This window comes from Hyperolius riggenbachi, chromosome 2 (genome assembly GCF_040937935.1).
Source record: "Hyperolius riggenbachi isolate aHypRig1 chromosome 2, aHypRig1.pri, whole genome shotgun sequence".
NCBI lineage: Eukaryota > Metazoa > Chordata > Amphibia > Anura > Hyperoliidae > Hyperolius > Hyperolius riggenbachi.
The window spans coordinates 126,736,927-126,761,956 of NC_090647.1; the positions used below are offsets into that span (position 1 = coordinate 126,736,927).

Below are 25,030 nucleotides of genomic sequence, written 5' to 3' on the forward strand. Positions count from 1 at the left end.
GGCTATCCCAGCCTGCATGGGGGACAAGGGGTTAAAGAGGCTTGGGAGGGGGGACCCCACGCTGTCTGTTTTCATGAAATGTATACAATATGTATACAGAACTCGGAATGCAGTAACCTGCTCTGCAGCAGTGTCATTTTACACAGTTTAAAAATCATTTTTCCTATGAAACTTTAAAATCGTTTATTTCAAAAACTATAAGCTCTTTTCACAAAATTTTTTTTTACCATGTTCCTACTCATCTGCTTAATATACATGCCAAATTTGGTGATGATAGCATGTAAGAGGGCTTCACAATTCACCACGGAATTTAGCACAATTGACTTCAATGTAAACACGAATTCGGTACTCGGAATTGCAGAATTTTCGAGTTTCGAGTGCTTACTCGGAACTGCCAAATTCCGATGGCAAACTCGAAATTCGGAATCCTAGAGCTCAGCCCTACTGAGAAACTCACTGGACAGGAAGGGGACTCTGGAACTACTGCCACACCGGCCAGAAAACCAGAATTTTCCAGGATACAGGGCTGGGTTTCAGAAACACTCATTAACCCGGACTGAAATTCTGAGATTTCTATTATTTTTTCCAGCGAGTCAGAATTATCCATGTTACAGGGCAATACTTCTGAAACATTCAGAGGACAGGGCTGAAGTTCCCTGACTACTGTGAGATCAGAAAGGGACTCAACATCTTTAGCTAAATCAGACTGTGTACAGGGCAAGGTATCAAAAACGCTTGCTGACAAAGACAATGTTTCAATAGCTTCTGCTTCACTGGGCAGAGATTCATCAAGTTTTATTAGAGCAGACTGTAATTCCAAAACAGCTGCTAAACAAGTGAATACTACTGCAACACCCACTGAAGTAAGCAGTGCCTCAGACTCCTCTACTAGAGGATCTGAAGTATCCAAAGTACTGGGTGAAGCATAAGACTCTGCGACCACAGCTTCACTGGACAGGATCACTGAACAGGCCATATCGCAGGGCAAAACCATGGAAGCACCTGCTGGACAGCATAATGATTCTGTGACCTGAGCTTCATTGGGAAGATCTACTGCACAATTCATGGTACAGGGCAAATTTACTGGAACATTTTCTGAACAAGGTAATAATTCTACGATTTCAGGTTTACATAGCAGATGCTCTGAGCTATTCACGAAACTAGAACGAGGTGTAGAGACAGGAAGATCAAGACACAAAGTTTGTGCATCTGAAGCACTATTTAATTGTAAAATTGGGAAATTCAGATGCTGGGGTTCTGAGGTTTCTAGACAGGATTGCTGGGACTCAGAAACTAATGTAATGCATCTATTGGCATCTGCTGGATCAGACATGAGTTGAACTTTATTAACACAGGTAAATTCTACAGAAGTGTTTGCAGAGGCAGGCAAAGATTTTCTAATGTCTGTTTCACTGAACAAAGACTCATGAGTACTGGCTAGGCTGGACTCAGAAGTCAGCAGGACCTCTGGGTCCTCTGCTGAGAAATTTGTGCAGGGCAAGGTTAAGGAAGTATTAGTAATTTCTGTCTTACTGGGAAGTAACACTGAGTTATCCATGGTACAGGGTGGAATTACAGGAACTCCAATTTCACACAAAAGGAGCTCTGAATCACTCGCTGAATCAGCCAAAGGTGCTGAAGCAGGCGAGTCATCAGCAACTGAGGAAGTGGAACAATCTCCAATTGACAGTGTGTCTTCCCTGGTATCAACTGATTGAATCGCATAAAAATCGTCCAAAATCATTCTCCACACATCGATCAATGGAGCCACAAAGTCATACCCACACACACCAGTCTTTATTAGGTTATAAGCAGACTCAATGCATGCATTCAATACTAATTCACTTTTTGCACTGTAAAACTGACAAAATGAACTTGCATCTTTCTTCCATTCATAGACCAGGGCTTCCATCTCTCCTTTCTCAAATGGAGGATCCCATGCATATTTAACAGCTGAGCATTCAAGCTGATCATAGTTTGCAAATGTGTTAGTGGCAGAAACATACATTGGGTTATTTAGCAGGTGATTGGCCGATTTCTTATTCCTAAGGATCTCCAATACCTGTAGCAAGTGTTGAACTGTAGTGTATGCAAATTTCCCTTGCTGCACGAATAAATTGATCTGTTCAATACTCTGTAATATATCTTCATAATCATATTCAGATAATTCATTTAAACAAGAACTTTTATTTTCCCTGGCTAGCAATGAAAGTTCATTAGTAGTTTCATAGGTCCATTTGACTCCCCTGAATGGTGACTGAATTTCATTATCTGCTAATGGCGGAGTCTCATTACAGATCTGATGCGCAGTCGCTAAGGGCAACGACTCCGCTGATTGTAACGCTTTTCTTTTGGAGCGTTTACGTTTGGCTTTAGACCCTGCTGCCTTAGGTGATTTATTCAAAGCAGAAGAAAAGTTATCAGAACAATTATCTGCTTGCTGATTATCTTTGTAAGCAGTAGAAGGAGCAGCTGATTGACAAGCTGCCAGGAGCTTATCAAAAGGGCTAGGCAAATCGGTTTTGCGCAGCCAGTTATGGATCACAAACGCTAGAAATTCCAGCGGTCTCTCTTTTAAATTCGTATGATCCAAGACATCGTACGCCCACTGGAACAAATTTCCCTTAAACAAAACATAAATTAACTGGGGGGCCCACGTTGAAACAGGAGTAGCCTGGAGCTCGGGATTGGCCAAAAACCTGGTACATTCAGAAAAAAACTCATTTTCTGTTTCAGAATTAAGTTTCTCAAATTTCTTGAAGGAACAGGAACCATAACAAACAGTGTCATTTTTGCTGGAAACCCCCTCCACAATGGGGATTGGTAATGGGGCTACCATAATGTTAGGCTTGGAGGTGTATTCTCCACGGTCAGCACGTGATGCATAAGCTGACGTGAAGGAGGTACACACACCAGCACAAGGAATCAGGATATCCCCAGTTTAGTGGAGGAGAGGACTGACTCCAATAGGAGATTGTGGCGCACAGAGCCGGTGCAGATCCGAACAGCCACAAACAATACTTTCGTGATAACGTCTCAGCGCAAAGTAGCGCTGAGCACATAAACCAGAACTGAGGAGATCAGGGCAGGTAGACAGAATGAACGCTTGCTTAACTAGCCACTACTTAGTGACAGCAAACGTCCACAACAAGACAGACTAGAATGAGGCAGCCAATGCGTTTGCAGCGATGGCGTGCCTCACAAAGACAGGACAGGATAGTCAGGAAATAGCAGGATCAAGATAGATGAACGTAACACAGACAAATATACAATAAGTATGTTTTCCTAGCGTATTACAATTACAGCTATCAATGCAACTATTTGTTACGTCTGACTAACATATGTATATATCGGCAATGAACCGATATATGACATAAGCAGGAACACTGACTAGCACTGGAGCAATACAGGGAACAGGACTCAGAAGGATTCGCTATCTCTTCGCAGAGATGAACGCAATCCACAAACGGTAACAGGACAGGATTCAGAAGGATTCGTTATCTCCTCGCAGAGATGAACGCAATCCACAAACAGGACCAGGAGCAGGATACTAGCTCAGCACGGGTGATCACGATACGCGCAAACTACCAAAACGTGCTGGAAGGCTGACTAACTCAACACAGGAAATAAACAGTTCGTGTACGTATATATCAGCGACACTGATGTATCAACGTAACACGAATACAAGGAAAATAACAAAATGCGCAAGTATGCGTATATATTGGCGATGAACCAATATATGACACAAGACAAGCAGAGTAACAACTTCTAGAACAAGAGCAGAACTAGGAGGACTCGCTGACCCCTTCACAGGAGTCAGCGCAGTCCACACGGACTAGGAACGAGGTGGGGCACGAGCAGAGTAACAGACAGAATCTGAAACTATGGTAGCCCATGAAGCATTGCAGGAAGCAGTTCTTTATACTGAGGTCATCCAATGGGAGCAGACCTGCAGATTCCCACACAAGTGAATGGTAATTAATCACAGGCTGACAGCAGGAAAAGGCAGACAATGATATGCAGCCTGCAGGAAAGGGATTGCCCCTCCATTGCAGCAGACAATGTTTGTTTACACAAAAGCATATTAAACTGTCATTAACTTCAGAGCGACTGCAGATGGAATCAGCAACTAGTTTAAGTGCAAACCAAACTATGCAAGCAAATGCATGTAATGACATCAGAACTGCTTGGGTTGCAATACCACTGCAGCCAGCAGTAAACGCTGCAGAAGCGATCATAACAAGAGCAAAGCTGTTTGTATTTTCATGAAAAATGAATATGGTAGAGGGATTGGCAAAACTCTAAAAGCATATAAACATTTCTGCAATATGGTCATTTTAATCGCTGTTATCCGACCCATTCAAGAGATTGCATAGCGTTTCCAGCACTCTAATAGCTGTCTCTGAAAATAGCCTAGGATAATTGGCCTCAAAAAGAGTATTATATGAATTAGTCAGATAGATGCCTAAATATTTCAGTTTATGAGGTTCCCACTTGAATTCAAAGGTGTTTCGTAAATCTTGCACTACCTCATGAGGCAAGGTGATATTTAGTGCATTGGATTTAAGGCTATTTATTTTTAATCCGGACATGTCCTCAAAGGTCAGAAGGGTGTCTGCTAAATTAGATAGGGATTCATGAGGGCGTGTTAGAGTTAAAATTACGTCATCAGCGTACATACATAATTTGTGTTGTCTGCCACCCAACTCAATCCCGTGTATGTTTTCATGATGATATATTAAAAGGGTCAACGGTTCCAGAATGAGGGCGAATATTAATTGGAACAGAGGACAACCTTGACGGGTGTCTCTTCCAATGGGAAATGTAGCGGATTTAAACCCGCTAAGCCTGGCGATATTTGTCAGGGGGGACAGCAGAGCCTGGGGTGGAAGGGGGGGGCAGGGGGGCTGGTCGGCAATACAAGGGCACAGAGGCATGTCATTGTGCACAGAACATGCCTCTGAGTCCTATTAAGATTTAATAAATTCCCCTCGTGTTCTCTTTATAGATACAAGATTGTCATTTTTCAAGTGTGTTTTACAGTTCCATGTGATTATACTTTGCAAAAAAGCTATTGTAAGTTTTCTTTCATTACCCTTATTACATACAGAAATGTGCTTACATACCTTGGTTGGCCCTCTTACATCATTGGAATTGTTTTTCTTTGGTTCTATAAAGTCTCCCTCTGATAAATCTTTTGATTGTAGAAAATGCAGTTCTTCGTATATGTTTGACAAACTGAACGCATGGTCTGGATCCATTGTTAAAATGTCAATGTCAGGAAGCATAGGGATCATTTTATCTTCAACATCGCAGGCTCTGGGAAATCTTGGTGTGTATTTTTTGATAAATAGTGCAAAATTACCATTTAGCTCAGTTTCATTCAGGCTGATCTCTGTGTTTGACATACCAGTAGCAAGTTCCTCGTTGTCATCTTGACTGGTTAAAAAAGTCAACTGTTCTTTGCTTGGTGGAAACCGCACATCAGAATCAAATGAGAAGCTGGGTTTCTCCTCTGTGTCCAGGTGCTGACATTGGCCCTCAGTGCTGATCTTGGCAGTTTCTGCTGAAGGAGAATTTGGTCCAATCAACCGAAAGAAAGGACTTTCTGAGGATGTTGGGTCTCCAGGATCAGTGCACTGGATTGGCTTAGAAATGGGCATTTCTGGAATGTAAAATAGAATGCTATAGCTCAATAAAATGAGCTTTATAGTTTCAGAAATCTACTTGAATATTTGATTTGTACAGGACCCTAGGCCTCAAAAGTAGACAAGACAAGACAAATAACATTTATATTGCGCTTTTCTCCTTGCGGACTCAAAGCGCCAGAGCAGAGCAGCAGCCACTAGGGCGCGATCTATTGGCAGTAGCAGTGTAAGGGAGACTTGCCAAAGGTCTCCTACTGAATTAGTGCTGGCTTACTGAACAGGCAGAGCCGAGATTCGAACCCTGGTCTCCTGTGTCAGAGGCAGAGCCCTTAACCATTACACCATCAGCCAAAAGTACACTTGTACTTTAATGGCTACAGGTTTTTATTAGGCATCCATAGTAATAGCATAGGTTAAGGCATACATGTCAAACTCTGGCCCATGGGCCAAATCTGTCTCTCTGCGTCGGAGCCATCAGATTGGCCCTCAGGTGGTTTTCCTACTTTGCATTATGTTTGGCCCACTTAGGACTACCAGAGAAGATCTATTGGAGGGTAAGCTCTAGATCACCAGGAAAGCAATATGGGGAGGGGGAAAGCACAAAGTACCAGGGAACTGTATAGATGAGGGCCACTATACACCAGGGGACCGTATAGGGGATACAGGGGGGCTATTAGACACCAGGGAACTTTATAAGGGAGAGAGGTGGCCACTAGGCATTGAGGCTGGTCCGCTACTTGGTCCCAGAGCTCAATGTCGGCCCAGCTTGTTTTTGAGTTTGACATGCTTGGGTTAAGGGCTGTGTTACACTGCAAAAGCAAAACGATTTCATTGTGATTTTTACAATATGATTGTCTGCCTTTTGTCTGCAATTACATTTTATGATTTTCCATAGATTGTAGGAGCACAAGCATAAGAGCTGAAACATACAGCAGGACTGACATTTGTGATCAGGCAAATCTGGAACGCAATTGAATCACAATAGTCTTAAAAGGTTCCTTGAATTCCATAACTTTGCAGATGTCCTTGCATTTTGCATCTCACAAACAATTGGAAACATATCACAAAACACAGCAAAATGCGCAGTAGAATAAATATATCAGCCTCTATATGTCTGTTACCTCGGATTGCCTTTAACCTCCCTAGTGGTATGATTACTTCTGGATTTTAGGGTCTAAATGCGGAGCAATTCTTTCACATGCTTTTAGACCCTAAAATCAGTGAAAAATCATCATGCCTATCGAGAGGTCTGCAGCAGCCCAGGACATTACTCACCTCCCTTGGATCCAGTGCTATTGTTCTCCCTAGGTCCTCCGGGTGGTACGCTACCCCTATAGTGAAAGTCATGACGACAGATGATGATCTCACCATAAGGCTCATGAGCCTCTGAGGACCAGAAGAAGAATGACGTCGGGATCCTGGGGGAGGTGAGTTGAAATGCCGCCACACTGCACTCTTTATTCTTACCTCCCAGTGGCTACCACAAGTCAGGCTTTGGGTTACCGCTCTGAGCTGCGGATTTCCTTCCTGAGCCTGACACGGGGTTAGTGCTAAGGACGGTAAACATTTTTCCTATTGTGAATTTAAAATCAATTTTCTCAAAAACTGCAAGGTCATTTTGGAAAAAAAAAATCCCCCTATTCCCATTACAGATTGGTGAATATAGCATGTATGGAGCCTTTGCTATTAACTGCTAAAGTCAGAGCCATAGACTTTAAAGGGACACTTAAGTCAAAAAAAAAAAAAGAGTTTTACTCACCTATGGCTTCCAATAGCCCCCTGCAGCTGTCCGGTGCCCTCGCTGTCTCCCTCCGATCCTCCTGGCCCCGCCAGCAGCCACTTCCTGTTTCGGTGACAGGAGCTGACAGGATGGGGACGCGAGTGATTCTTCGCGTTCCCAGACACATTAGCACCCTCTATGCTGCTATATGGTATATGATATATGCTATAGCAGCATAGATGGCGCTATTGTGGCCAGGAACGTGAAGAATCACCCGCGCCCCCAGCCTGTCAGCTCCTGTCACCGAAACAGGAAGTGGCTGCTGGTGGGGCCAGGAGGATCGGAGGGAGATGGCGAGGGCACCGGACAGCTGCAGTAAAACTCATTTTTTTTGTTTGACTTAAGTGTCCCTTTAAGTAAATTTGCAAAATAGTTTCAGCGAAATTTTGCCGAATCACTAAAACTTCAGAGAAATTATTGTGAAACTGCCAGAGTTGTTCTCAATCTTAGCTAGTTCTTGGCTGATTGGCCATTTGGGGCTGCCTCTGCTGGGAGTCTAATGTGGCCTCTTGCCCTTCCTGAGATGTTAGTAAAAGTTCCAGACTGCTGAATCTGAGCCCTGGCTTACTCCATTGTTCTCCCTCCTTATCCCTCCCAGGCTTACTGTGTCTGTACAGAACTTGGCCCCGAAATGTCGCCCAAATGATCAAACAGCCGCACTCATTCACATATAGTAGCATGGCCTGAACTTCTGAAGGTTCTGTCACTGGATTGGTGGTCAGGAGGAGGACATGGGAAGCTTTTGGAGAAACCTGAAGCTTTCCTTTATCGAGGTATCTAAATTTTTGACTCGTGGATCTCACAAGTTTGCATTAAGCGCGCAAGTTTTTTACATTTTGTATATTCAGTATTTCTATTTCATTGATCAAATATACTATCTGGAGAGTGGAGACTTGCATTGGATAAGCACTGTTTTACCTAACAATGTGTTTATGTGAAAGTACCCTTAGAGCTATTAACTATAGCAGCTGACCCAGATCCTGAGAATTTCTGTCTGCAGATGAGAAAACATTTTAGCGCTATTTTTCTGGCAAACCTTGAAAGGTCTACAATTCCACCCTACCTTTCCTAGTATTGTATTCTTATTATACCTAGATTTGGCATATAGCTTCTGCTGTGACCCCCAGGGTTGGACTTACCAGCAGTATTAGATTGCTTTGAAAGCAGTTTTTGTAGAAGCTCTGCTTGTCGGGAGCATAAAGCTTGCAGTTCCTTGAATTCTTTATATAGTGCCAAAAAGGCATCTTCCATTGTTCGGCACCCAGGCTGATTTAAAAAAAAAGAAAACAGAAATAAATGGAAAAATAATACACTAAGTTTTGTACAGTCTAAAGCAGTCGTGTCCTATGAAATAGCACAATGTAAGTCAGTCTAGCCCATATTGACAGTACGCTACCCCTGAAAATGTTGGTCAGTCTCCAAAGATATCATGATCTTGTGGTGGTAATGAGGCATCTCAGATAACTCCTTCCTCCCATTTTATCTTTCCTATTCTACACAATTACATTAATTGTGAAATTCCACATGTGTGCACTCAGATACTTCCTCACTTTGATACAATGGCCCATATGCAATTAACTTTTTCTCCTGAGTTTTCTCCTAAGTGATATTTTTCGAACTTGTCAATAAAATGCTTTTTAACCTGCTTACCGGTTATCCCGAGCTCAGCTCGAGGTAACCGGCCGCGGAGGATTCCTCAGGCCCTGCTGGGCCGATTTGCATAATTTTTTTTATACACGCAGCTAGCACTTTGCTAGCTGAGTGTCACTTACGATCGCTGCCGCTCCGCGGCGATTCGCCGCTACCCGTCGCATCAGAGGGTGCCCTCCCCCCGAGACCCGTGCGCTGCCTGGCCAATCAGTGCCAGGCAGCGCTGAGGGGTAGATCGGGACTCCCTCTGACGTCACGACGTCGATGACCTCAGAACGGGATTTCCGGATGGGCATATGCGCCGGCGGCAATCGGCGCATACGGGGGGACGCCGCAGGGAGGGGGGAAGCATGTAGCTAGCGCTAGGCTAGCTACATGCTAAAAAAAAAAATGCAAAAAAACACCCTCCCTGCCGTGCGCAGCAAATATTTAGAACGGCAGGGAGGTTAAATCACCAGCAAGAAAAAAAATAATAAAATAGTTTTGAAAGTACTTTTCCGCCTACTTTTTGGTACGTTTTCAATTGCAAAGAGCTGAAAAGTTATCCTAAATAGAAGATGAAAATGCATCACCTAAGAGAAAACACAGGAGAAAAAAACGAATTGCACATGGGCCAATGTGTAGGGGCCCTGTTGATCCTAGCACCAATGGAAACTATGGGGGTAAGTAACCCTGGAAACAACCTGTTGTACAAAAAATTGCTCTAATGATATGATAACTAGAGATGACCCGAAGTTCCGATTTTCGGTTCGCGAACTTCCGCGAAAGGTTCGGTTTGCGCAAACTTTCGCGAACCGCAATAGACTTCAATGGGGAGGCGAACTTTGAAAAATAGAAACACTTATTCTGGCCACAAAAGTGATGGAAAAGATGTTCCAAGGGGTCTAACACCTGGAGGGGCGCATGGTGGAGTGGGATAGATGCCAAAAGTCCCGGGGAAAAATCTGGATTTGATGCAAAGCCGTGTTTTAAGGGCAGAAATCACATTGAATGCTAAATTGCAGGCCTAAAGTGCTTTAAAACATCTTGCATGTGTATACTTCAATCATGGAGTGTAATTAGAGTACTGCTTCACACCAAACTCACTGTGTAACGCAAGTAGTGACGGCTATGCTGGACTGGTGCGCACCATGGCGAGAGTGCAGGCCGTGGCGGTTTTCAAGCCCATATGGTCGCCGGGCTGTGGTAGCTCAATGATAGAACAACAGTGACTGTCCAGCTGATCAAAGTTGGGCTGTCCGCAATGAAGCAACGACCTTATTATCTTCTTATATGTAGGTAGGCATAGGTAGGTGCCCCAGTATAGGTAGGTAGGTGCCCAGTAGTTAGCCAGTATAGGTAGATAGGCATAGGTAGGTGGCCCATTTTATCCAAATGCCTTCAGTGCCCAAATTAACTACTTCACCTTCCACCTTATATGTAATCATGTGTAGCCAAAGCAATCCACGTGAGATGACAAAACCCAACATTGTGCTCGCACCTGCCTCTCCTCCTGACAGATCCAAATGGGTTGTCTGCAAAATACTACAGCTGTGGACATTCAGTCCTTAGTAAGTGCACTCACCTCTGAAGAATCTCACCTAATTCAATGATCTTCCCAAAAAGCTCTGGAGCAGAGCAGAGCCTGCAGCAGCCATTGAAAGCGCTTCCAACTCATTAGCAGATGAAGAAGTCTTTAAATTCTTTCCTGAGCAGGCTGACTGTACCGTGTGTGTTTTTGTTCCTGTAAATGTGTCACTTTAGGCTGTGCAGAGAACAAGTTTAGTACGCAGCGGGGAAATTCCCAGCTTCATTACGCTGAAAGTGAAACCCGCAGCCCACACAAAACAGGAAGCATGAAAGCTGGTTCTCGCACTAACTTACATGTACGTCTGCTTAGAAAGGGTTGAATGTCAGATCCACTCAGTTCAGTGGCAGAAATCAGCATACAGAGGAGCGGTAAGGAATCATGGTGCTATGTTTCTTAGGCCTCGATTCATAAAGCATTTCCGCATGAGGAAATGCTGAAAACTGCTCACTTTACTGACCACACAGCCAAATCTGTATTCATAAAGGCTTTTTCCGCATGAAAAGCCGACATCCACGAGCAGAGTGATCAATCACCGCCTTGCGCGGTGATTATCACAGCAAAAGTAACAAATGTCAATTCATAAAGATTAGAGGTAGCGGTATGCGGACGGGTATTACCGCTACCTCTGATGTGGCGAGAAGCGTGCGGAATCCGTTGCAGTGAATGGGACAGACCTTCCAAGCAGCTGCAGAGAGAACACCGCACGGAGGGATTCCGCCTGCTTCTCCTGTTTCCGCATGCGTAGGACAGCCTAACGCCTGCCTACAGCGGAGTATCTCCGCACACCTGTCACAACTAGCTAAATTTTTATGAATTACCTCCCTGAAGGCGGAAATACCGACAGCGGTGTTTCCCCGCTCGACTTTCCCCGCTCGCAGGCACTTTTATGAATCGAGGCCATATTGTCTACAATGCACATAGCTTATTAGCTTACCATTGCAGTGGGGCCCCTGCAGCAGAGGTCCATCACCTCTTCTCTGGTGTCCAAGTGGTAATGACACACTGTGCTCAGGCATCTCTCACCACAGCTGTCCTCAGAATGCAGGTGTAGGGGTTTCCCAGTGTACATTTTGCACTGGTCCCCATGACTCTACAGTAATCAAGGCAAATGGTCTGCGTGCAGCTTTCTTCATATTGCCAGTTACACCCTTCATTATAAAATTGCAGTATAATATGGGCAGAGATGAACAGTTCTACCAGAAAATAACGTGACTAATTCTAAATGTGCCAGAATCTGACGTTGCCATTATGGTCACTGTGAGCACGGCCAGTTCTCTTGTGAAGCAAGATAAAACATTGACATCAAGTGCAGAGATTACAGGGCCAGCATTTTTGTACCGTGTTTAGACAAGACAAGACAAATAACATTTATATTGCGCTTTTCTCCTTGCGGACTCAAAGCGCCAGAGCAGAGCAGCAGCCACTAGGGCGCGCTCTATTGGCAGTAGCAGTGTAAGGGAGACTTGCCAAAGGTCTCCTACTGAATTAGTGCTGGCTTACTGAACAGGCAGAGCCGAGATTCGAACCCTGGTCTCCTGTGTCAGAGGCAGAGCCCTTAACCATTATACCATCAGCCAAGTTTACCTAACAGCATGCAGTCAGAGTAGGAGGAGAAGTGAGAGGAGAGCGAGGTGAAGAGGTCATCATTAGGGAAAAGCAGCTTGTTGTCCTGCGTGAGGAGTCTGACAGTGAGTGAGGCAGGAGAGCAGCAGTGTTTCACTTGAATTGCACAGCAGAAGGGAGGAGGTGGCACTGTTGTCCTGAATGAGGAGGAATGGAGTGGCTGAGGGTGAGCAGTTTATTTGTCACAGACTCACACCCAGCCAGTGTGCTATTGTGTTGAGCTGCAGCATGTCATGTGAGAACATTAAATGAAGCAGAGTAAATTGTTGGGTGCTGTGCGAGCGTACGTTAAAAAGGGGCACTGGGAAAAAAGGGCGCGGGGTTTTAAACGATAAGCATGGATAACGTTTAAAAATGTATTGTACTGTATTTCGTTTAAAATTAATGTTTTATAAAGTTATAAATCATTAAATAATGTGCATTAAATCGGCAATTGTAAAAACGTTAATCTTTGGTTTAAATAGTGAAACGTATAATAACGTTTAAAAAAAAAAATTACTAAGTAACCCTCCCTGTACCTACCCCTAACCCCTAGACCCCCCTGTTAGTGCCTAAACCTAAGACCCCCCTGTTGGTGCCTAAACCTAAGACCCCCCTGTTGGTGCCTAAACCTAAGACCCCCTTTTGGTGCCTAAACCTAAGACCCCCCTGTTGGTGCCTAAACCTAAGACCCCCTGTTGGTGCCTAAACCTAAGACCCCCCTGGTGGTGCCTAAACCTAAGACCCCCTGTTGGTGCCTAAACCTAAGACCCCCCTGTTGGTGCCTAAACCTAAGACCCCCCTGTTGGTGCCTAAACCTAAGACCCCCCTGTTGGTGCCTAAACCTAAGACCGTTAATAACGTTTCAAAAACATATTGTGCGGTTTTTTTGTTTAAAAATAATGTAAAAAAAAATTGTACTGTTTTTCGTTTAAAAATAATGTTTGAAAAAATATTGTACTGTTTTTCGTTTAAAAATAATATTAAAAAATGTATAAATCATTAAATAATGTGTAATCATGAGAAGCAGTAATAAAACATTAAGTCCCCGGGCGCTGCTTTTAAAACGTTATTTTTCTCCGGCGCCCTTTTTTCCTATCGGGCGCCCATTAAACGATATTTATTATGGGAGTGAATGGCGGCGCCCGATTTGTCCACTAGCCTCCTGCGCCCTTTTTTACTGTTACCGCTGTGCGATCATGGGGGTAAAATGTATCCTCACAAGTTTGCCTCAGGCAGCAAAAAGTCTAGAGCTGGCCCTGTGAGACATCTCTCCAGAGGCATAGCAATAGGGGGTGCAGATATTTCAGCCACCCTTGGGCCAGAGGGGCCCTTCCTCAACCACAGTGCTAGCTCTTTATTGGTCCTGTGGTGGTAATAATCACTTCGATACATGCTTGGAATAGTAGTAATCAACAAACTGTCATCCCCTTCTTGCACCTCTGACACTGTAGTTGCCATTGGCAGGTTTTAGTGCGCTGTGTCAATTGTTATAGAGTGCTTGAGGGGACCCAATGTAAAGTTTGCTCTAGGGCTTATAGCGCCTTAACTACATCACTGCATCTCTCATTGGGCTCTCACAGTTAGGATCCTTTTTACACTGCGTTGCATCACAACAAGCATAATGTGATGCAATGATATTCCTATAGGCAGGACCGGATTTACAACTCATAGGCCCATTGGCACAGGTGTTTTAATGCCCTAAACTCCGCCATTGAACACATGCCACACCCCCAAGTAAAAAATATTCTGAACTCTAAATCCCTTCACTGAAGCGAAGTGCTTGTCACTAACTGTCCTTAAATCTTATTCTCTAATCAATGTTTTAGATCATATTTATTGACTTGAGACAATGATTGGGGTGTAAGTGCCTGAGGTTAGTGATATGTGGCGGGGATTTGACTGTAAGGTTCTGACGTCAGTGATCTGAGGAGGGGGGCCGCCTCTCCTGCATAAGATGCCTGTAGGCACATGCCTATAGTGGCTTATGGCCCTGTCTATAGGGCTGTCACATTGAGTGTGGTGCAGCAGGTCCTGAGTAGTAACGCACAACTTGAGTTTACAGCGGTAGTGAGGCATACTTTCACTGTACTGCAGTGGCGTAGCTAAGAAGCTGTAGGTCCTGGTGCAAGTTTAGCATTGGGGCCCCCCAAGCACTCTATACATAACAATTGATACGGTGCACCAAACCCAATCAAGGACAACCACAGTGTCAGAGGTGCAAGAAGGGGATGGGAAACTGTGTGTTAATGATCACTACTATTCAAATCAACTATAGAAGTGAATTTTAACAGCAGAGGAGCAGTAAAAAGCTAATACTGTGTTTGAGGGGTGGGCCCCTCTGGGCCCTTCTAGCCTATGGAACCCGATGCGGTCACTACACCAGTCAGTTTTTCTGTGCGTCACTTTTTCTGCATGAGTTATCTGAGGGTAGGAACACTCTAGGCAGAATCGCATTGCATTTTCCCCATAGCACATAGTGGAAAACACATATGCGATTCTGCCTAGTGTGTTCCTGCCCTGCCAGTTTTGCATTACTGTCAATTGTATTTCTGCATGTGAAAAATGCATTCAAGGTTGCAGTTTTCCTGTGCAAAATGCACAGAGAAACTGACTAGTGGAGACAGGCCCTAAAAGGGCCCGAAGTTCTGTTTTGTGCAGGATACAGATACCAGATAGTAGCTGGCTGTAAAAAGGACTGCTGGATGTTATGGTAAAGAAGCAACGCAACTACATAAAGTTAAAAAAACATATTATTCAGGATACCCATTTTACGTTAATTATCCAGGTACTACAGAAATATGAACGTACACTGCCGATTAGAGATGTAGCGAACGTTTCGCCGGTGAACGGTTCCAGGCGAACTTTGGGGGTTCGCGTTCACCTGGACCAAGCGAACTTTTGCGGAAGTTCGATTCGCCTCATAATGCACTATGAGGGTCAACTTTGACCCTCTGCATCACAGTCAGCAGGCACATTGTAGCCATTCAGGCTACACTAAGCCCTGGAGCCCCACCCCCCTTATATAAGGCAGGCTCCGGCGGCCATTACACTCACTCGTGTGCCTGCTAGAGACAGACTAGGGACAGCTGCTGCAGACTTGTTCTTCTAGGGACAGACTAGTTAGGTTCTTGGCTACTTAGCTTGCTCCTGGCTGATTATTATTGCTTTTATAGCACCCCTCAAAAGCTCTTTTCAGAGCTCATCCTGTACTTTTTTTCTGTGTCAAACTGACACTTTAGTTGCATGCACAGCCTTGCTAATTCATAGTGTGTGTGCCACTGCCAGCAGCCCAGCACATTCAGTGCGTGTGACAGGGAGCTGCACATTGTACTAACCAGTACTACATATACCCAGTACCTGTTGTGTTTACTTAACCCACCTCATCGCTGCATATACCTAGCTTTGTGTTGAGTGAACCCAGCTCACTGCATTTAACTACCTGTTGTGTTCTGTGAACCCACCTCACTGCATATACCTAGCTGTTGTGTTGAGTGAACCCACCTCACTGCATATAACTACCTTTACTGTTGAGTGAACCCAGCTCACTGCATCTAACTACCTGTTGTGTTGAGTGAACCCACCTCACTGCATCTAAGTACCTTTACTGTTCAGTAAACCCAGCTCACTGCATCTAACTACCCGTTGTGTTGAGTGAACCCACCTCACTGCATCTAAGTACCTTTACTGTTCAGTGAACCCAGCTCACTGCATCTAACTACCTGTTGTGTTGAGTGAACCCACCTCACTGCATCAAAGTACCTTTACTGTTCAGTGAACCCAGCTAACTGCATATACCTAGCTGTTGTGTTGAGTGAACCCAGCTCACTGCATCTAACTACCTGTTGTGTTGAGTGAACCCACCTCACTGCATCTAAGTACCTTTACTGTTCAGTGAACCCAGCTCACTGCATCCAACTACCTGTTGTGTTGAGTGAACCCACCTCACTGCATCTAAGTACCTTTACTTTTCAGTGAACCCAGCTCACTGCATCTAACTACCTGTTGTGTTGAGTGAACCCAACTCACTGCATATAATTACCTGTTGTGTCGAGTGAACCCAGCTCACTGCATCTAACTACCTGTTGTGTTGAGTGAACCCACCTCACTGCATCTAAGTACCTTTACTGTTCAGTGAACCCAGCTCACTGCATATAATTACCTGTTGTGTTGAGTGAACCCAGCTCACTGCATCGAACTACCTGTTGTGTTCAGTGAACCCACCTCACTGCATCTAACTACCTGTTGTGTTCAGTGAACCCACCTCACTGCATATACCTAGCTGTTGTGTTGAGTGAACCCACCTCACTGCATATAACTACCTTTACTGTTGAGTGAACCCAGCTCACTGCATCTAACTACCTGTTGTGTTGAGTGAACCCACCTCACTACATCTAAGTACCTTTACTGTTCAGTGAACCCAGCTCACTGCATCTAACTACCTGTTATGTTGAGTGAACCCACCTCACTGCATCTAAGTACCTTTACTGTTCAGTGAACCCAGCTCACTGCATCTAACTACCTGTTGTGTTGAGTGAACCCACCTCACTGCATATACCTAGCATCCCACCAAGATGGACAAAATGGATAAACCAGGTAGAGGAAGAGGTAGAGGCAGACCCAGAGGAAGGCCACCAGGCACTGGCAGGTCTGTGCGAGGTGGTGTTGAGTGAACCCAGCTCACTGCATCTAACTACCTGTTGTGTTGAGTGAACCCACCTCACTGCATCTAAGTACCTTTAGGGCTCGATTCACCAAGCGGTGCAAAGTGTTAGCACCGTGGTGAAAAGGCCCTTATCACGCCTAAAGTCACTTTAGGCATGATAAGAAGAAACTCGCGCGAAGTTGCCGTGCGTACGCGCGTAAGTGCGCGCACAACACCCGACGCTTCGCGCGAAGCTCCCATTAAGCCCTATGGGACTTTGCGCGCGCACTCACGCGCGTACGCGCGAACGCGCTTACGCGCGGTAACTTCGCGCGAAGAGCAGGAAAAATCGGTGATAACTCAGTGGTGAAAAGGTCATCACGCCTAAAGTCTTTTAGGCGTGATAACTGGGTTATCACCGCTTTGTGAATCGAGGCCATACTGTTCAGTGAACCCAGCTCACTGCATATAATTACCTGTTGTGTTGAGTGAACCCAGCTCACTGCATCTAACTACCTGTTGTGTTGAGTGAACCCAGCTCACTGCATCTAACTACCTTTTGTGTTCAGTGAACCCACCTCACTGCATATACCTAGCTGTTGTGTTGAGTGAACCCACCTCACTGCATATAACTACCTTTACTGTTGAGTGAACCCAGCTCACTGCATCTAACTACCTGTTGTGTTGAGTGAACCCACCTCACTGCATCTAAGTACCTTTACTGTTCAGTGAACCCAGCTCACTGCATCTAACTACCTGTTATGTTGAGTGAACCCACCTCACTGCATCTAAGTACCTTTACTGTTCAGTGAACCCAGCTCACTGCATCTAACTACCTGTTGTGTTGAGTGAACCCACCTCACTGCATATACCTAGCATCCCACCAAGATGGACAAAATGGACAAACCAGGTAGAGGCAGACCCAGAGGAAGGCCACCAGGCACTGGCAGGTCTGTGCGAGGTGGTGTTGAGTGAACCCAGCTCACTGCATCTAACTACCTGTTGTGTTGAGTGAACCCACCTCACTGCATCTAAGTACCTTTAGGGCTCGATTCACCAAGCGGTGCAAAGTGTTAGCACCGTGGTGAAAAGGCCCTTATCACGCCTAAAGTCACTTTAGGCATGATAAGAAGAAACTCGCGCGAAGTTGCCGCGCGTACGCGCGTAAGTGCGCGCACAACACCCGACGCTTCGCGCGAAGCTCCCATTAAGCCCTATGGGACTTTGCGCGCGCACTCACGCGCGTACGCGCGGTAACTTCGCGCGAAGAGCAGGAAAAATCGGTGATAACTCAGTGGTGAAAAGGTCATCACGCCTAAAGTCTTTTAGGCGTGATAACTGGGTTATCACCGCTTTGTGAATCGAGGCCATACTGTTCAGTGAACCCAGCTCACTGCATATAATTACCTGTTGTGTTGAGTGAACCCAGCTCACTGCATCTAACTACCTGTTGTGTTGAGTGAACCCAGCTCACTGCATCTAACTACCTTTTGTGTTCAGTGAACCCACCTCACTGCATATACCTAGCTGTTGTGTTGAGTGAACCCACCTCACTGCATATAACTACCTTTACTGTTGAGTGAACCCAGCTCACTGCATCTAACTACCTGTTGTGTTGAGTGAACCCACCTCACTGCATCTAAGTACCTTTACTGTTCAGTGAACCCAGCTCACTGCATCTAACTACCTGTTATGTTGAGTGAACCCACCTCACTGCATCTAAGTACCTTTACTGTTCAGTGAACCCAGCTCACTGCATCTAACTACCTGTTGTGTTGAGTGAACCCACCTCACTGCATATACCTAGCATCCCACCAAGATGGACAAAATGGACAAACCAGGTAGAGGCAGACCCAGAGGAAGGCCACCAGGCATTGGCAGGTCTGTGCGAGGTGGTGTTGAGTGAACCCAGCTCACTGCATCTAACTACCTGTTGTGTTGAGTGAACCCACCTCACTGCATCTAAGTACCTTTACTGTTCAGTGAACCCAGCTCACTGCATATAATTACCTGTTGTGTTGAGTGAACCCAGCTCACTGCATCTAACTACCTTTTGTGTTCAGTGAACCCACCTCACTGCAAATACCTAGCTGTTGTGTTGAGTGAACCCACCTCACTGCATATAACTACCTTTACTGTTGAGTGAACCCAGCTCACTGCATCTAACTACCTGTTGTGTTGAGTGAACCCACCTCACTGCATCTAAGTACCTTTACTGTTCAGTGAACCCAGCTCACTGCATCTAACTACCTGTTGTGTTGAGTGAACCCACCTCACTGCATCAAAGTACCTTTACTGTTCAGTGAACCCAGCTAACTGCATATACCTAGCTGTTGTGTTGAGTGAACCCAGCTCACTGCATCTAACTACCTGTTGTGTTGAGTGAACCCACCTCACTGCATCTAAGTACCTTTACTGTTCAGTGAACCCAGCTCACTGCATCCAACTACCTGTTGTGTTGAGTGAACCCACCTCACTGCATCTAAGTACCTTTACTTTTCAGTGAACCCAGCTCACTGCATCTAACTACCTGTTGTGTTGAGTGAACCCAACTCACTGCATATAATTACCTGTTGTGTCGAGTGAACCCAGCTCACTGCATCTAACTACCTGTTGTGTTGAGTGAACCCACCTCACTGCATCTAAGTACCTTTACTGTTCAGTGAACCCAGCTCACTGCATATAATTACCTGTTGTGTTGAGTGAACCCAGCTCACTGCATCGAACTACCTGTTGTGTTCAGTGAACCCACCTCACTGCATCTAACTACCTGTTGTGTTCAGTGAACCCACCTCACTGCATATACCTAGCTGTTGTGTTGAGTGAACCCACCTCACTGCATATAACTACCTTTACTGTTGAGTGAACCCAGCTCACTGCATCTAACTACCTGTTGTGTTGAGTGAACCCACCTCACTACATCTAAGTACCTTTACTGTTCAGTGAACCCAGCTCACTGCATCTAACTACCTGTTATGTTGAGTGAACCCACCTCACTGCATCTAAGTACCTTTACTGTTCAGTGAACCCAGCTCACTGCATCTAACTACCTGTTGTGTTGAGTGAACCCACCTCACTGCATATACCTAGCATCCCACCAAGATGGACAAAATGGATAAACCAGGTAGAGGAAGAGGTAGAGGCAGACCCAGAGGAAGGCCACCAGGCACTGGCAGGTCTGTGCGAGGTGGTGTTGAGTGAACCCAGCTCACTGCATCTAACTACCTGTTGTGTTGAGTGAACCCACCTCACTGCATCTAAGTACCTTTAGGGCTCGATTCACCAAGCGGTGCAAAGTGTTAGCACCGTGGTGAAAAGGCCCTTATCACGCCTAAAGTCACTTTAGGCATGATAAGAAGAAACTCGCGCGAAGTTGCCGCGCGTACGCGCGTAAGTGCGCGCACAACACCCGACGCTTCGCGCGAAGCTCCCATTAAGCCCTATGGGACTTTGCGCGCGCACTCACGCGCGTACGCGCGAACGCGCTTACGCGCGGTAACTTCGCGCGAAGAGCAGGAAAAATCGGTGATAACTCAGTGGTGAAAAGGTCATCACGCCTAAAGTCTTTTAGGCGTGATAACTGGGTTATCACCGCTTTGTGAATCGAGGCCATACTGTTCAGTGAACCCAGCTCACTGCATATAATTACCTGTTGTGTTGAGTGAACCCAGCTCACTGCATCTAACTACCTGTTGTGTTGAGTGAACCCAGCTCACTGCATCTAACTACCTTTTGTGTTCAGTGAACCCACCTCACTGCATATACCTAGCTGTTGTGTTGAGTGAACCCACCTCACTGCATATAACTACCTTTACTGTTGAGTGAACCCAGCTCACTGCATCTAACTACCTGTTGTGTTGAGTGAACCCACCTCACTGCATCTAAGTACCTTTACTGTTCAGTGAACCCAGCTCACTGCATCCAACTACCTGTTGTGTTGAGTGAACCCACCTCACTGCATCTAAGTACCTTTACTTTTCAGTGAACCCAGCTCACTGCATCTAACTACCTGTTGTGTTGAGTGAACCCAACTCACTGCATATAATTACCTGTTGTGTCGAGTGAACCCAGCTCACTGCATCTAACTACCTGTTGTGTTGAGTGAACCCACCTCACTGCATCTAAGTACCTTTACTGTTCAGTGAACCCAGCTCACTGCATATAATTACCTGTTGTGTTGAGTGAACCCAGCTCACTGCATCGAACTACCTGTTGTGTTCAGTGAACCCACCTCACTGCATCTAACTACCTGTTGTGTTCAGTGAACCCACCTCACTGCATATACCTAGCTGTTGTGTTGAGTGAACCCACCTCACTGCATATAACTACCTTTACTGTTGAGTGAACCCAGCTCACTGCATCTAACTACCTGTTGTGTTGAGTGAACCCACCTCACTACATCTAAGTACCTTTACTGTTCAGTGAACCCAGCTCACTGCATCTAACTACCTGTTATGTTGAGTGAACCCACCTCACTGCATCTAAGTACCTTTACTGTTCAGTGAACCCAGCTCACTGCATCTAACTACCTGTTGTGTTGAGTGAACCCACCTCACTGCATATACCTAGCATCCCACCAAGATGGACAAAATGGATAAACCAGGTAGAGGAAGAGGTAGAGGCAGACCCAGAGGAAGGCCACCAGGCACTGGCAGGTCTGTGCGAGGTGGTGTTGAGTGAACCCAGCTCACTGCATCTAACTACCTGTTGTGTTGAGTGAACCCACCTCACTGCATCTAAGTACCTTTAGGGCTCGATTCACCAAGCGGTGCAAAGTGTTAGCACCGTGGTGAAAAGGCCCTTATCACGCCTAAAGTCACTTTAGGCATGATAAGAAGAAACTCGCGCGAAGTTGCCGCGCGTACGCGCGTAAGTGCGCGCACAACACCCGACGCTTCGCGCGAAGCTCCCATTAAGCCCTATGGGACTTTGCGCGCGCACTCACGCGCGTACGCGCGAACGCGCTTACGCGCGGTAACTTCGCGCGAAGAGCAGGAAAAATCGGTGATAACTCAGTGGTGAAAAGGTCATCACGCCTAAAGTCTTTTAGGCGTGATAACTGGGTTATCACCGCTTTGTGAATCGAGGCCATACTGTTCAGTGAACCCAGCTCACTGCATATAATTACCTGTTGTGTTGAGTGAACCCAGCTCACTGCATCTAACTACCTGTTGTGTTGAGTGAACCCAGCTCACTGCATCTAACTACCTTTTGTGTTCAGTGAACCCACCTCACTGCATATACCTAGCTGTTGTGTTGAGTGAACCCACCTCACTGCATATAACTACCTTTACTGTTGAGTGAACCCAGCTCACTGCATCTAACTACCTGTTGTGTTGAGTGAACCCACCTCACTGCATCTAAGTACCTTTACTGTTCAGTGAACCCAGCTCACTGCATCTAACTACCTGTTATGTTGAGTGAACCCACCTCACTGCATCTAAGTACCTTTACTGTTCAGTGAACCCAGCTCACTGCATCTAACTACCTGTTGTGTTGAGTGAACCCACCTCACTGCATATACCTAGCATCCCACCAAGATGGACAAAATGGACAAACCAGGTAGAGGCAGACCCAGAGGAAGGCCACCAGGCACTGGCAGGTCTGTGCGAGGTGGTGTTGAGTGAACCCAGCTCACTGCATCTAACTACCTGTTGTGTTGAGTGAACCCACCTCACTGCATCTAAGTACCTTTACTGTTCAGTGAACCCAGCTCACTGCATATAATTACCTGTTGTGTTGAGTGAACCCAGCTCACTGCATCTAACTACCTGTTGTGTTGAGTGAACCCAGCTCACTGCATCTAACTACCTGTTGTGTTCAGTGAACCCACCTCACTGCATATACCTAGCTGTTGTGTTGAGTGAACCCACCTCACTGCATATAACTACCTTTACTGTTGAGTGAACCCAGCTCACTGCATCTAACTACCTGTTGTGTTGAGTGAACCCACCTCACTGCATCTAAGTACCTTTACTGTTCAGTGAACCCAGCTCACTGCATCTAACTACCTGTTATGTTGAGTGAACCCACCTCACTGCATCTAAGTACCTTTACTGTTCAGTGAACCCAGCTCACTGCATCTAACTACCTGTTGTGTTGAGTGAACCCACCTCACTGCATATACCTAGCATCCCACCAAGATGGACAAAATGGACAAACCAGGTAGAGGAAGAGGTAGAGGCAGACCCAGAGGAAGGCCACCAGGCACTGGCAGGTCTGTGCGAGGTGGTGTTGCTGTGATTTCGTGCGGACCTGGCCCAAAATACAGTGCTCAGAAGAAGGCACATGCCATCACTTACCAAGATCAGGACGTGCTTGACTATTTAACACAGAACACCTCATCTCCCGCAGCCACCAGCGGTACAACAAGCACCACATCCGCTGCATTTGACACTTCGCAGGAGTTATTTGGTGGTGGTGGTAAAATCACTGATTCCCAGCCCCTACTGCAACAAGAAGAAGAAGGCGCAGGTACACCACCTCATACGTCTGAGTTAGTATGGACACAACGTGTGAGGAGGGGGATGATGAACCACCTGAAGTTGGTGCAGTTGAGGAGGTGTCTGAGGAAAGCGAAGCTGGGCAGGATGATTATGATGACGATTATACGCCACATATGTTCCCGGTAGAGTAGATGACCAGGGGGACAATTCAGAGGAGGAGTCAGAAAGGAGTAGGAGTCGACGACTCCATGATAGAAGCAGAGGGAGCTCGTCCTCAGAAACAGCTGGGGGCAGTGTCCGGCGCCATGTATCACCAGCTATGGACAGCCAGCCAACATGCCCTTCAACGTCAGCTGCTGATGCCACCGTAGCGCCATCACCCCAGGGGGGCTCAGCGGTTTGGAAATTTTTTAACATGTGTGTCTCAGATCGGAGCAAAGCCATCTGTTGTCTCTGCCAGCAAAAATTGAGCCGTGGAAAGGCCAACTCTCACGTAGGGACAAATGCCTTACAAAGGCACCTGGAGAGAAGGCACAAACAGCTATGGCAAGAACACCTGAGGAAAAGCAGCACCCCTCAAAAGACAAGCCACCCTCCTTCTCTTCTTCCTACTTCAGGTGCATCATCTTCATCCGCTTTCTCCCTTGCACCTTCACAGCCACCCTCCTCCACACCGCCTCTTCCCTTCAGCGGTTCCTTCTCCTCTGCCCACAGCAGTACCCAGCTGTCCGTGAAGGAAGTATTTGAGCGTAAGAAGCAAATGTCTGCCAGTCACCCTCTTGCCCGCCGTCTGACAGCTGGCGTGGTGGAACTATAAGCTCGCTAGCTATTACCATACAAGCTGGTGGAGTAGGAGGCTTTCCGTAAGTTTGTGGCCATTGGTACACCGCAGTGGAAGATACCAGGCCGCAATTATTTTTCACAAAAGGCCATACCCAAACTGTACCGTGCAGTTCAGAGGCAAGTGGTGTCATCTATTGCGAAGAGCGTTGCGTCAAGGGTCCACCTGACCACGGATGCCTGGTCTGCCAAGCACGGGCAGGGCCACTACATTACATACACAGCCCATTGGGTCAACCTGGTGACCGATGGCAGCAAGCAGGGAGTACGTGGCTGCGCAGTGGACCGACTTGTCACACCTCCACGGCTTGCAGGCAGGCCTCCAGCCACCTCCTCTCCACCTGCTACCACCTCTTCGCTGTCGTCATCCTCCTCCTCCTCCTTGGCTGGTGCTGCGTTCTCCTCTCCAGCTACACAGCCCCTGCACCCCAGGGCCTATGCTGCATGCCAGTTACGACGGTGTCACGCAGTGTTAGGCATGTCTTGCCTGAAAGCGGAGAGTCACACTGGAGCAGCTCTCCTGGCTGCTCTTAACAAACAGGTGGAGCAATGGCTGACCCCGCACAAGCTTGAGGTCAGCAATGTGGTGTGTGACAATGGCAGCAATCTAATTTCTGCGTTGAATTTGGGAAAGCTGACACACATACCCTGCATGGCACATGTGCTGAATCTGGTCGTGCAAAGATTTGTGTCCAAGTACCCAGGCTTAGAAGACGTCCTGAAGCAGACCAGGAAGTTGTGTGGGCATTAGCCATGGCATGCTTTGGGGACATTTAGCGTAGAAACAACTTGCCGGTGAGACGCCTGATTTGCGATAGCCCGACTCGCTGGAATTCCACCCTGCTGATG

General features: G+C 46.3%; 1 protein-coding gene across 2 annotated transcripts in view; it reads right to left on the reverse strand.

Annotated features, from left to right (window-relative positions):
* Positions 1-10,854, reverse strand: part of LOC137544061 (TRAF family member-associated NF-kappa-B activator-like) — a 51,601-nt gene extending 40,747 nt beyond the window's left edge. The window contains exons 1-3 of one of the 2 annotated variants that reach the window (XM_068265125.1): positions 10,659-10,854; positions 8,568-8,694; positions 5,127-5,665 (exon numbers count right to left, since the gene is read on the reverse strand). In XM_068265125.1, the coding sequence (XP_068121226.1) occupies positions 5,127-5,665; positions 8,568-8,679 (651 nt within the window). In that variant the 5' untranslated portion in view covers positions 8,680-8,694; positions 10,659-10,854. Of the gene's footprint in view, positions 1-5,126; positions 5,666-8,567; positions 8,695-10,642 lie in introns of both variants that reach the window. The other variant, XM_068265124.1, reaches the window with a different exon arrangement.
* Between the last annotated feature and the right edge of the window lie 14,176 nt (positions 10,855-25,030).